General features: G+C 45.3%; 1 protein-coding gene across 6 annotated transcripts in view; it reads right to left on the reverse strand.

Annotated features, from left to right (window-relative positions):
* Positions 1-14,631, reverse strand: part of LOC146833305 (uncharacterized) — a 328,801-nt gene that overhangs the window by 137,341 nt on the left and 176,829 nt on the right. For all 6 annotated transcript variants that reach the window (XR_014960564.1, XM_085601006.1, XM_085601007.1 and 3 more), the window contains one exon: positions 7,333-7,452. Coding sequence is in view for 5 of the 6 variants with exons in the window: in XM_085601006.1 (XP_085457132.1) it covers positions 7,333-7,452 (120 nt within the window). In the remaining variant the exon portion in view is untranslated. The remainder of the gene's footprint in view (positions 1-7,332; positions 7,453-14,631) is intronic.

Raw genomic sequence — 14,631 nt, forward strand, 5'->3', positions numbered from 1 at the left:
TTGCCCTTGTGTAGTCTTGTGATCAATGACAAGAGATAGGGGGGATTCCTAGTTGTTTAAGAACCTCCCACAATTTTTCTCTGGGGACCAGATCAAAAGCCGTTTTCAGGTTGATGAATATCAAATAGAGGCTGCCACCCTCTAATGTTACCGACTTCCAGTATAGTAATTGAAGCCTGAAAAGTTGATCTATGGTGGAGATATTTTTCCTAAACCCGGCTTGATAAGGGCTAAGGATTTCACACTCCTTCATCCACACATGAAGGCGATCAAGGAGGATCCTTGCGAACAGTTTCTGGGTGACATCTATCAAACTGATCGGCCTATAATTGGTTGGCAGGAGAGGTGAACCCTTTTTAAAGAAGGGGAACATTTCCACCCCATTCCTGATAGTGTTTAGCATCTCTGTTAATGGAAGCCCTTGGGCCTCTTCAGAGAAAATCCCTGGAATAATTGGAGGACTTTCAGCTTCTGTGTCTATGTGCTCTTCGGTAGAGTATCCAGCTGGTACACTGTACAATCCAAGTGCGTAGCAACCCAAGTACATAAACCGCCTGAGGGTCTGTCTCTCCCTCTCACCGTTGCAAGCATATTAAAGGTTGCATATCCGGACTTCACAATATCATCCCTTGCCCATGTTTCCTGATATATACACACATCATAATTGCCCACAAATAACCCCAATTCTGGGCAATATAATTTACTTTTTATTCCAGCGATGTTCCAGGATGAGACCCTCAGCTTATGTTCGGGGTTACAGTTTTCACCAAGATCATTAAGGTTGTTGGAGTTGGGGGATTGGTGGACCTTCTGCTGAGCCATAGGGGCTAATTCCACATCATCCACTGGGGGACCACTCCTGGATCGGCCAAAGATTAAAGAGTCGTGCACTTTTGGGACTAGGTTTCTAGGTGAGTCTACACAAATCCCATGGGAATCGATGAATCCCAGTTGGTTTTCGATTTGTGTAGCTCCTGAATCATCCTCATGACTACAGGGGGTATTTTGTTTCGGCTGCCCACTATTGGTTTCCATTGGTACCCTACTTTACCCCCGGGACCCATATCTCGGGGAAGGTCCACCTTCCCACACAAGCCAATCCACTTCCTCTAAAGCCCCAAACCTATTCCCCACTGGGATGTTAAATAGGAGAGGTCTGGTGGGTGGACCCACTATTGGTTGCTCTAAAGACCAGTTAGCTGGAGCACAGGTGTTGGGTGTCCTGTTTTTGCTTTGACTATGGAAATAAAAATAGTCCAATGTGTGGGCCCTGACCCTTGTGTATGGTGCATAGTGACTGGAGATAAGGGCTGTTAGGGTGTGAATGGTCTGGGGATTGTTAAAATTGATAACAATATAATCCCCTTGCGATGTCTTGGTTCTCTTGCCCACCCAGCCAACTCTATGAACCATTAAAATCTCTCCTGCTAGATCATAGGAAAACTCTCTGTATCTGGCGAACCAGAAACGGCATTTGCTCCTTAGTTCAAGCTGCATTTCTTTCTGGCCATCTTTAATCTCGGGTACACCTGTCAATATAATGACATACAGCAGTGAGGCTGGGGGTAAATTTATAGTCGGGAGGGTCACTGCTCCGTAGCCTTTCTCTATGGCCTCCACCACTTCCCTGCCCGTCCTGGGCTCTATTCGCGTTGGCCTTTTTACTGTTTGGGTCCTCTGTGTAGGAGTCACAATTATTGCTCCCTTTTGTTTTAATAAGGCTCCTGGGGCTAGTGACAGTCTTTGGGTCTTGGGCCTGTTGAGTGCCAAGCCTTTCTAAATGGCACAAAATGGTTTCCACTGTCTCAGTATTATGAGCATCTATTTTACTGGCTCCATTTTGGACATTAGGGAGTGCCACCTCGTGGGACCATGCTTGACTAGAGGGATTTGGTCTACACTGTCTGTCTGGGAACTACAATCCGTCTTCTTCCCTGGGGCTTGGGTAGTACAATCAGAGGTTTTCATATGCCTATTGTCCCCCATTATGTGTCCTATGTCTGGGTGATTAAGTAGGTGAGCAAGCTCTTCCTTTACAATAGCTCTTAACTGGGTCGCCAGGTCAGCTATCAGGTTCCTCACCCAGGGTGGACAATCAGGTTCTGCCCGAGGGTTAGTGGGGTTTTCTATCACTCCCTCAGTACTGGGTAGTTCATCTCCCCTAGATGACAAGTCAGTGTTTTTCTTCCTTTTGGCTCCTGTCCTTTTTCCAATTTTGCACTTCCCGTTCTTGGCTAAATTAGTGCTGGTTCCACCTTCGCACGTAACTGGCTTCACTGGTAGTTCTTGGGGTAAAGATGGAGGAGATACAGGGGTTGTGGCTTGGGAGGTAGATGCCTCGGGCACTGGGCAAAAGATGTCTGGCGTTAAAGACAAGCGTCTCTCAGTCAACTCTATTTCGGACATTACCACCCCAAAAGCCCTCTGGAGCATCCTATCGATTGAGGTTGAGGGCATGGGAGAGGAAATGGGCACTTGGGGATGTTTAGTTACACATGCGCACTTACCAGTTCTCAATCAAACAGAGCTGAAATATGGTCTCACCCCTGAATTAAGATATGTGCGACAGAATAAAAATTTGAAGAAAATACTGTGCTTATGCCTGAAGAACGAGATACAGTCAAAAAGGTTCTTTTGTGAAAAAACACAAATAGATGTTTAAAGAGAGAAAGTTCAACAGTCAATAATCACAGTGAAATTGTCTCTGGCACTGCCCAGCCTATTACAGTACATGAATGGCTTTCAAGTATGTTCAGTAGGTTACAGGTCCCTGTTTCCACCACCAGCTCCTGGTGATAGGTCTGAGAGGTTTATTGACGACTATACAGTACAGTGGGATAGTATTGGAAGATGAAAAAAGTCTATTATTAGTGCAGGAAAAAGTCCTACCAGAGTTGGTGACCCGACCGATCAAAACCAAGGGGGGTGGCCCTGCCCTGCCTCTTCCTGTCAATGACGGGCAAGGATGGGCAAGCCCGTGTTCCGGGCTTTGCCCAGGCTTGGCCCGGGCACGCCCATGCGCATCCTGCACTGTGGGAGTCCGCTGGTGTTTTTAACACGCCTCCAGGCGCCGGATGCGGGCGTCGGTGGTGGTGTCAGCAAGCCACAGGGGTGCCTGGGACTTGGAGTCCTGTGTCTGCTCCCCCTCGCAACAGTAGCAGCAAAGTAACGGGCTTCCCACGCTGCGGGAGCCTGCTGGTGTTTTTAGCGTGCCTCCAGGCGTGGGATGCGGGTGTCGGTGGTGGTGTCAGCAAGCCACAAGGGTGCCTGGGACTTGGAGTCCTGTGTCCGCTCCCCCTCGCAACAGTAGCAGCAAAGTAACGGGCTTCCCGCGCTGCGGGAGCCCGCTGGTATTTTTAACACGGCTCCAGGCGTGGGATGCGGGCGTCGTTGGTGGCGTCAGCAAGCCACAAGGGTGCCTGGGACTTGGAGTCCTGTGTCCGCTCCCCCTAGCACCAGTAGCAGCAAAGTAACAGGGCTTCCTGCGCTGCGGGAGCCATTTGGTGTTTTTAACGCACCTCCATGCGTGGGATGCGGGCGTCGGTGGTGGCATCAGCAAGCCACGAGGGTGCCTGGGACTTGGAGTCCTGTGTCCGCTCCCCCTTGCAACAGTAGCAGCAAAGTAACAGGCTTAATATTAATGATCAACTAATTATTAATTAATTCAACATAAATTACTTCCCACCCTTTACCCCCTTAAACCCCACAACCCACACCTAAAATTAATATACAATTTCCATATTTTTTTCATAATTAATTAATATCAATTAACAACTAATTATTAATTTGTTAAACATAAATTACTTCCCACCTTTACCCCATAAACCCCACAACCTGCACCTAAAATAATTACACAATTTCCATAATTCATTTTCAATCAATTAATTAATATAAATAACAACAAATTATTAATTAAGCAAAAATTACTACCCACCCTTTACCACTTTAAACCCCACAACCCACACCTAAAAAGATTACACAATTACCATAATTATTTACCAATTAATTAATTTATATAATTAACAAGCAATTCATAATTAATTAAAAATAAATTACTTCCCACAATTAACACTGTAGAACCGCAATGAAAAAAATATATAATAATAAAAAATAATAATTAATTTATTATAATTAGGGCTCCCGGTTTTCCGTTCATACGGATTTTTACATATAAATACAGACGGAAAACTATTTTTCCTTTGTTTGTATTTATAGTTAGAAACGGCAAAATACTAGTAAATTTTGCCGCGCTGCCGTGCTTCAGAGTTGCGTGCCACGCCCCTGTTCATGATGCTTGAAATTCCTTTCAGTTTCTCCCAATCAGGGTCTTTTAGTGACCTATTGTTGACCTATTGGCTCAGGGTCTCGAGGGAGCTCTGCGCCAGCCCGCCGCTGTTTCTACTGGCAATGTAAGTGTATTTCCGTGGTCCTCCCCACACCCCACTACCTGAAAGCCATGGGGCGGGCCCGCCTCTCCGCAGCAGGAGCAAGTGTGAGAGGGCAGCAGTGCAGGGAACAACGGCAGGTGTCAGCGAGGAGCAGGAAGTGCTGGAGCGGCTCCTCTGCTATCCCAGGGCCTCTCGCAAGCCCTTGGGCCTCATGCACCTCGTAGTAGTCGGCCTCGTGCACCTCGCACCCCAGCCTCTGCTTGCCAACTGCGCCCTTCCCTAGCCTGGCTCTGCTTGCATGCAAATATATCTGTCCGGCTGCATTTCCGTGGTGCAGCTTCCAGGGAATGCAAGGCAATGCCTCAGCGATAGCAGAAAGAGTGCAGGTGAGATCTAAGAGTAGTTATCCAAAACCAACATGCATAGCTATGAGCAATTGAGGGCTTAACCATAGCAGGAATTACTAGATTTGTCGGCATAAATTTATTTAGGGAAAATCTTCATTCAGAGGTAATATTGTGCTATGACCACAAACTTTCATACTTTCATATTCAATAGCTTGAACTTCACTGTATGGAATTTAAGTTATCGCCAACCATTTGAGTCCGAACTAAAACACTTATCAAACATTCGCCTTCAGATCTCCATACATAGCTCACAGCCAGGCATGTTAGTGTTTTGGGAGTATTACTTTAATCCGACCGGAAGATATGTATTTTGGAAGTGGGGTGTGCAGGGGGAGCTCGCTGCATACCTGAGGCAGTGAGACTGCACATGCGACAGCTCTTCAGGAGAGTGAGTGCAGACAGACAAGTACAGCGCCACACCGAGTGGCCTCTTGGCACATGGCCATGCGCTGACGTCTGCAGCTCCCACAATGTGTAATCTCAAAGGCTGCCCTGAGGCACTATTCATCTGCGTGCTACAAATTTCACATAATTGGCTGCAGATCAGGTTTAGGTTGAGGTTTCAACAGGGCTGGCTGTTCCTTTCATCCTTCTGAGGACGGTTTAACTCAGCACCATTGTTGAGTTGGATTAGTAAGTGTGCCTGCTTGATTTTGCTCGTAACAAAGCCACTCATAGTCGTAAAAATGCCTCTCATAATTTCACTGAAATTATGAAAATGTCCCGCATGTCGATGTGAAACCTTGGCAGCTATGGGTTAGTCCACTCCGCTTCCGGTAAAAACAATTGGGGTGACTTAAAGCCACGTTAGAGCTAACGTTTAGCGTGGGGCTCACTATGTCACAACCAGTATTTATGTCCTACAGCCTCCTTCCTGGATCAATTTAAATAAATGTGGAAAAATACTAGCTGTAGCATCGTCTTTTGCTTGTCGCTAAAATAAATGTGGATAGATACAGATAAAATGCCCAAAAAATAAATATGGATAAATACAGACAGAAATGGCAAACAAATAAATACCATAAAACCGGGAGCCCTAATTATAATTAAATTGCTTCCTACCCTTTTCCCCTATCAACCCACAACCCGCTACGGAACTAAAAAACACAAAATGTACTTAAAATAAAATTGATAACTAATAAAAATGTAACACATATATTAAAAAACATAAACAATACATATACAAAAAAACATACATCACATACATTTAAAATATAAACTAAAATATATAACACTAATTAAAAAATCGATGTTTTAAACAACTATATTTTTGCAAACGATATTAATGACTTCTATGTTTTTTATAACAATATATCTTATCTTAAATTTGATATTCTTGACAACGATATTCTGGGTGTAGATATTCTGCGTCACGATATCTCCAACTCGATATTTGAGTAAGTCAACATTTCCAACTCAATATTTGTGTAAGTCGACATTTCCAACTCGATATTCTGTCTAAATACCCTTCCAGCCATTTTGACTTATAGTCAGTCATGATCAACGCATATAGGGGCACCTCAGCCATCATCCTAAACGGACCCAAGATGTCCAATGCAACCTTCCTCCTAATGGTATAATGCACCTCCACCAGTTCAACTTAAGACAGAACAGTAACTTGAGTTTTACCAATTATGTCTCAGAGATACCGCTCATGAACGGCCATTTGGTATCTGTTTCAATCCCAGCCACCAAAGAGTTCATCCTGATCCTGCGTTTCATTGTCCTGAAACCTAGATGCCCATCAGAGGCCCCTATCCTTTTTGCCAATGTAAAGAAGACAGCACCTTCAGGTGGAAGTATTTCTTGATCAGTTTCACTGAACTGGCCAACTTGCCAAAGAATGATAAATCAAAGATAAACAGCAACGGAACGTAGAATGTCAAGCCTATAAACATTTCCAAAATACACAGACCCCTCAGCCTTACGTAATGCTACCTGTCGTAACAAACATTTGGTAGGATCTGCAGGGAAGGGAGGAGGAATTAGTGTTTGTGTTCCTTTTTCCCCCTCACCTGTAGTGACAGTAGGCACTTTGTTCCCCTAAACTATTTCAGGACGAGTATGTTGTATTTTATTGTAACATTCAAAGAGTGCTAGCTACCCTGCATGGGCGTCAGGCTTCGCTGTGTAGCGTGTGTAGTTGGAAGGGTGTGGTCTTTGTTTTGATCCTGTATGAGAAGTGTTTCCAAGTCATGCATGATGACCACCAAGCTTTGGTTATCGTATACCTTGATGCAGCGCTTTGCAGTGTGGGGGATATAGAGGTGTGAGAGACAGACGGGCAGTTTATGGTTTTCAGTACCCTTGCAGCTTTGAGCAGCTCGCAGGACCCTTTACGGTATTTCTTATGATCATAGTCCACTTAGCAGGCATCTGTAACTGTGAAGCTTTGATGGTACAAGGTAACATTCAGACAACTTTCAGACCAGCAAACCCTTTCAAACCTTGTCAGTTGAACAAGAGGTGCTGTTGTTTATACAGTCTCTCCTCATCCCTCTACGACCATCCTCTCCGATGATGAAAGGTCTACTCACGCTGTGGTGTCTCCGATATCATTGTGAAGCAAGTGTTGTGTTCCTCGACGCACATTATGGGGAGGACTCTGCAGGGCTTGGAACCGGTGCAGGAGATGTACTGGCACTTGAGAGTGAAGGCTGCAAAAGTCGCACACAAAAGAGAGGACGGTCAGCGAAGGGTGGTCCACTCACCTAAACATTATGGTTTTTATTACTCCTCACTCCATAAAGTTCACTTCTACCACCGTTATCTTTTAATCATAGATCAATTCATTACAAGACCAGATAGGTCAGTGGGTTTCTGCTCCACTGTACCATTTTGAACATAATATACAGGTCACAAACTTCAATGTTAGTAAAACATTGCCCAAGAGCATGGAGAAGAGAAAAGGTGGCAGCTTATTCGCCTGCTACAGACCTCCACGTTGACCCTGCAGACCATGAATTCCAGCCCCAGAATGTAGCTCAGAGATTAGTGCTACTGCTTCAGTAGTCTGTGTCTACCCTTTGGGGTCATTAGCTGTGATTTGATTAATTTCTACAAGGGATTAATATGCTCCTCACTAAAGCCTGCCTATATACCTGAAACACACAGAAGGCGATGGGAGGAATGCTTGCAATAAGTCTAATCACGGGCAATAGTTTAGGGTGTCACTCCAACTCATCAGTATTTTGCACACCATGCCTCCTCAGTTTGGACCCAGTCATATGATTAGTCGACCCTGCTTCAATGGGAATAGCCCAGCCCGAACTGCCGGGCCAGGTCCTCCCTGAAGTGGAACACATTCAATTCAGGACCTGTTTCACCCTGGTTACGGGCTCATCAGCTGGGTACAGCTTGGTTCCAGTGACACAGTGAGTATGGCACCCACGTCTGGGCATACCCATGCCACTTAGGACGGTACATGAAGCACACAAAAGGTGATGGGAGGCTGTTTGCAATAAATCCAACAACTGGCAGTAGCTTGGGTCAGCACTCCAACCTATCCTTAGTTTGGTCACCATGCCGCTTGTGTCAGTGGACCAAGCTATACCCGGCTGATGAACCCATAAATAGGGTGAAACCAGCCCTGGGTTGTTTGTGTTCTGGTTCAGGGAGGACCTGGTTTGGCAGTTCGGGCTGGACTGATCCCATGAGGAGCAGGGTCAAGACTGGTTTGCATATGGTGGGTCCAAACTGAGGTGGCAAGGTAAGCAAAAGAACGATGGGTTGGGATGCTACCCCCAGGGGCATACAAAACTTGCAGGAGCCCCCACATGCTCCGGAACCAGACAGGAGCTATCAGGATTGCCCTTGCCCTTGCATAGCACCGGAGGGGGCACTTTGGAGCTCGGGGCTGCAGGGGCTATTGTTACGCCACTGGCTACCGCGAGGGATTGCTAATGGTTAGACAAATTGCAAGCATTCCTCCATTCACCTTTTTTGTGTTTCTTCCTACATAGCTGCCAACATTTTGCAACAGAAAACAGGGACATAGTAAAAATCAGGGGAATGTATTACCACTATTGAAACAAATTGCATTTTAGTCTGGAGACAGCTAAAATGAATTCATTTTCCTTTATAAATCGGGCGTCTCCCGTCTGAATCGGTTCTGTTGGCAATGCATGGAGAGCCTGTGTGTAAACTGTAGGTCACAGGTTCCAATCCAGGTTCAGTGACAAACTCAAGGTGTTAATGCGTTCTGTGGCATAGCCTGCAGGTCACAATCTACTGTCCCTGTAAACGAACTCATGGAATTAAAGTACCTGCTACGGAGGACTGCGGTGCCCCTGCTGGTGAAAGGCGACAGTGCAACTAGATTAGACCAGGGGGAAGTGCGCCTGCCGCAGTTCAGAGGCCCTCAAGAGCGCAATGCATTCTGGTAGTTTGAATCCGCACTATCTTATGATGCATTTGAAGATAGGAAACAGCGAAGTGATTAAATCCTTTTGCTGCCCCTTTCAATGGCTATCTCTGCAGGCAGGGGCTAATCATGTTGTACTTGGGGAAACGACACTTTCGCAGGGCGGAGAGCAGAATGTCACGTGCCCCCTCTGTGGCAGGGGGTGTCTGTGAGTACTCACCCTCCTGGAGAACGAATCCCAGCACCAACAGCAGCGGCAGAATGCGCCCCATCGCCTTTCCGCTTTTCTGATTGGTTGATCCTTATTTGGGGCTTGGGCGCGAGTCGGTCTGCTTCACTGTGGTGCGTTGAATCCCTCTCAGTGTCTCCTCTCACTCGCCCGCACACTGCCTAAGATATACACACTCCCCACTCTAGGCTGGTGCATCTACCTTCACTCTACCTCACCTCGAGTAACTTTAACCTTGTTGCAGCATCACCGGAATATGTGTCGTCTGGTGCGACGATTCATCTTATTTTCACGTTTGTGAAACATTCCAACCTCGGGCCTCCCTCTGCACTCAGGCGAAATGTGTGTCTTGGATGCAGAACAGTCACACAGACTGCCCATGAGCTTCTATGCGCAGTGCACACAGACCGCCCAAAGGATTGCACCAAGGACCTCAGAAGAACATTCTGAGTTTTCCCTCGGTACAGTACATGCGCACCTCCCAGCTGGACATGGCACCTTTGGTAGAGGGTCTGGGCGTAGAGGGACTCCATCTGTAGACAACCGCCCAACAGAGTCAATAGTCTCTTCCATTCTCAATAACCCCTCTTTCTCTATCACCCACCCCACCCATCACTCTCTCTTCTGTTCAATCACTTTCCTCAACTCGCTCCACACACTTTCTCCGACCCCTTTCCCACTACCTTTCATTTTCTCACCACCCTCTTCTCTCACAACTTTCCTTTCTCATTGGTATCCTTCACTGGACCTATCACCTTTCCCAACTCCTTTCCCTACACACGCCCATCTCTCGGTACAGGTCTCGCTATTTGCACAGCCCCACTGCCCACGGTGCTCATCATTCTCCCGCTCCATCCTTCTTCCTCAGACTCCTCTTTTATCCTCCTTCATCCACCTCTCACACCATCTTCATTGCTTTCGCTACTGTTTGACATACATCACCCACTTCTCATCTCTAATCAACCCTCTGTCATACTTCTTCTCTTGCCTTCTACTCATTCCTTTACTCTCAGTTCATACACATCTTTTCTTTTGTCTTAGCCTTCCTTTTCTTTATCTTACTCATGTTTTTTCTACCCCATACCTTCCTCTAATCACCACCCATCTCTCATCTCTGTATCCCATAACCTTTTCCAGTTGTCAAGATTCTAGAATGTTGGATCGTGTTCACTGCCATTTGGAACCACATTTGTGAAAATTGGAGAGCTGGGTTTTTCAGGACCTCCGATGAAAGGACACCACCACACCCACAGCTGCACGTTAATGGATAGCTAATATCATTAGAGGTCTAACTGGCACATGCATCAACAATGCCATTTGCGATTCCTTATTAGCGAAAAATAAGGATTCGCTAATAAGGAATAGCAAAAGGCTATGCATGTAGAAATCGCTTAAAAAATAGTGATTTCTAAACATTCCTTAATTGCGAGTCGCAATTAAGGAATACCTCCTCATTCATTCCTATGGGCCTAGAGGCCCATAGGAATGAATGGGAAGAAATTCTCAATTTGCGATTCTCAATTAGCGACTCGCAAATTGAGAATGCAATTTCAAGGGTGCCAGGGTGTCAAAAGGACACCCTGTTGCACCCCTGAAATCTACACATGAGTACATCTTGCATACACACATGCCCCAAGGACATGTGTGTGTGTAAAATGGAACTTTGAAAAACGCACTTTAGTGCATTTTTCTACGTTTTTGTAAATTACCATGGGCCACATGCATCAACGAGAAAACTGGTCGCAAACGAGCAGATTAGCAGAATCTGCCCCTTTGCGACCGGTATTTTTGCATTTGGGATGCATCATCCCAAATGCAAAAATCGCAATTTAAGGAATCTGTAAATAGCGATTCCTTAAATTGTGATTGCATTTAAGGAATCCCAAATTGAGATTCCTTAAATGCAATGCATTAAAGTTAAAAAAATTAGCGATTTCGCTAATAGGGGGAGCAAATTACCATGAAGTTGAACTTCATGGTAATTTGCAAAAACTTTGAAAAATGCACTTTTGTGCATTTTTCAAAGTTTCATGTTGTGCACACACATGCCCTTAGAGCATGTGTGTGTGCAACATATGTGCACAGATCAATTTCAGGGGTGCAATAGGGTGTCATTTTGACACCCTTGCACTCTTGAAATTGCATGAGCAATTTGCGAGTACATACTGGTACTCGCAATTTGCTCATGCAATCTCCAATTCATTCCTATGGGCCTGGAGGCCCATAGGAATGAATGGGACGGCATTCCTTAATTGCGACTCGCAATTTACGAGTCGCAATTAAGAAATTTGTAGGAATCGCTATTTTTATAGCGATTCCTACATGCATAGGCTTTTGCAATTCCTTAATTGCGATTCCTTAAAAATCGCAATTAAGGAATCGCAAAAGTCTTTGTTGATGCATGTGCCAGCAAGAAGTTCAACTTCATGGTCATTTGCTCCCCCTATTAGCGAAATCGCTAGTTTTTTTACTTTAATGCATTGCATTTAAGCAATCTCAATTTGCGATTCCTTAAATGCAATGGCAATTTAAGTAATCGCAATTTAGAGATTACTTAAATTGGGAGTTTTGCATTTGGGATGATGCATCCCAAATGCAAAAATACCGGTCGCAAAGGGGCAGATTCTGAGAATCTGCCTGTTTGCGACCGGTTTTTGCTTTGATGCATGTGGGCCTAAGTGAGTTATGTACTCTACCTTTCCAAGTACCGGAAATCATCACATTTGTCAGTTATCAAGATCAGGGACGCCAATCATCTCAAAATTGTTATAATGATGGCAGGACATAAAATGTTTTTACAATGCTTCCTGTCCCACTCATGTATTGAAATTCAAGCCTGAGTATCAAGATTTGAACTTGTGAAGTCAAGGATTATAAGAACATCTTAACAGCATGTGAATAAGCCCACTTTCTTATTTTTGCAGTTGTATACAGTGCAAACCAGGCCCACGAGAATCAGAGAAGCACAAGAGAACAATAAGAATAATATGGATAACAATAGGTAAGCATTAAAAAAAACACACAGATCAAACAGTACGTACCTAGACAGATTGGATAAATCAGAAAAGAGGATGCAGAGAAGTGATCATAGGTTTATTAAAAGTGACTTCCAAATAGGACCCTGGCTGATTTGGGGTGAAACCCAGAAACCGGTCCTAGGATGCTTGTTTCTGGTTCAGGGAGGACCTGGCTTGGCAGTTCGGGCTGGACTGTTCCCATGAGGCACAGGGTCAAGATTGATTTTCATATGGCCAAGTCTAAACTGGGGTGGCATGGTGAGAAAAAGAATGATGGATTTAACCCAGATCTCTTGACTGTGGATGTATGTTTTGATTTGGTTTACATTCTGTCCATCAATTGTGTGTCTTTTGCTTTCTCACCCTAAGTTCTCCGGGTATGCCCAGACGTGGGTCCCGGGCTCACTGTGCCACTGGATTCAAGCTATCCCGGCTGATGAGGGACGAAACCTCAAAATCGGTCCTAGGATGCCTGTTTCCGGTCCACAGAGGACCTGGCTTGGCAGTTCAGGCTGGACTGTTCACATGAGGCACAGGGTCAAGACTGATTTGCATATGGCTTGGCAGTTCGGGCTGGATTGTTCCCATGAGGCATAGGATCAAGATTGATTTGCATATGGCCAAGTCTAAACTGGGGTGGCATGGTGGGAAAAAGAATGATGGATTTAACTCAGATGTCTTGACTAGGGGTGAATGTTTTGAATTGTTCTGCATACCGTCCATCAATTGGGTTTCTTTTGACATCCTAAGATGGCAGCTCCCATAGTCTCCATGTCTGTCCTATATACCAGCCCACTCCAGTGCTCCCATGTAGCCCCCAGCAAAGAGCAACCCCCAGTCTGAAAAAGGTTTTGTATGGGCGCAGCATTTTTTGCAACCTGATGATCCTTGAAATTTTTCTTGTCTAATTTTTGTGTCGATAGACTCTTAGCTTTTGCTATGGACGCTGCAGGGCCTCCATTGGTTGAACAGAGTCTGGGCGGCAGTCTAGGAATCTGAACATGTCCGAGAGTGGGACGGCTCTGGGGGGAAACAGCGATATACCGAGCAAGAAGCAAAAGATGATCAGCGATAAGAATAGCCACTCGCGCATCTTAGTATCTAGGTATGTCTTGTGAATCTGTGAGTGCTTAAAACGGAGTGGGGTTTCAATCCCAAGAATGGTAGCAAGTTTGCTATTGAAGTAATTGTGGTGCTAGCCTGTACGTGCAAGATTTGTTCAATGGAAGCAAGCTCAAAAAGGAGGCTACTGCCCTGCATGATTTATCAAGGCAACAGATTGTGCCTCCTAGGCTTTTACACTTGATTTCCCATCACCAAGGAGGATCTTTAATTTCTTTATCTTTTTGGGTCAACTGAACTGGTGGCTTTATACTGAGATGGACTTGACTGCTGTGAAATTTACATAGTCCAGAATAGAATTGACCCTGTCCAGATGGGACGAATGTGATGGCACGTAAGAGAGTATGACGGCACTCCTACAATCCCTTCTTCACTAAAGCCATAAGAAATTTGGGTCAGTGAAATGCATTCCTCCATGGGGGAGTGAGTGTGCAGCATCTCGGAGCAAACTGCCTGAGTCACTGCACCCCAATGAGGAAAACAACATAATTGTCACCGGATAGTGACTGACTGGGATCACTGCACCCAGGCACAGGGGGTTGGCCTTGACAGATGACACAATCAATGAGCAATAATACATATGTCCCACTGCTGGGTATCACTGTAACACATTGTGACGTATTTGGTAGAAAGGTGGATGCAGTGTTTTAGAACACTTGTATCTCACCCTTGACCTACATGTGGTTAGGGGAGTACAGTTGAACAGGGTCTGTTACACCCGGGCTAACTCGTTGAAGGTAGGTTACCATGCTGGTTTCAAGCACCTGTATGAACTTCTGGCCCTTTACTTCTTATGAAATGTGTATGTGATTATACCACCTGAGAATATGTGCCAGACATACACATTTCATAGGTTTAAACCTTTTTATGTGTTCTTCTTATATTTCAGTATCGCTTCTATGTAAACTGTTAGAAATGGGATTTCTGGTTGGCTAAGGCTTGCGCCAAAGTCAGGCAGAAACCACCACTCTAGTCAGGGCAAGGAAGTTACACGCCAAAGATAACCCCTGCTCACCCCCTTGGTAGCTTGGCACGAGCAGACAGGCTTATCCCTGAGGCGATGTGTAAAGCGTTTGCGCACGCACCCAGCAACAACACCCAAGGC

This window comes from Triturus cristatus, chromosome 4_2 (assembly GCF_964204655.1).
Source record: "Triturus cristatus chromosome 4_2, aTriCri1.1, whole genome shotgun sequence".
Lineage (NCBI taxonomy): Eukaryota > Metazoa > Chordata > Amphibia > Caudata > Salamandridae > Triturus > Triturus cristatus.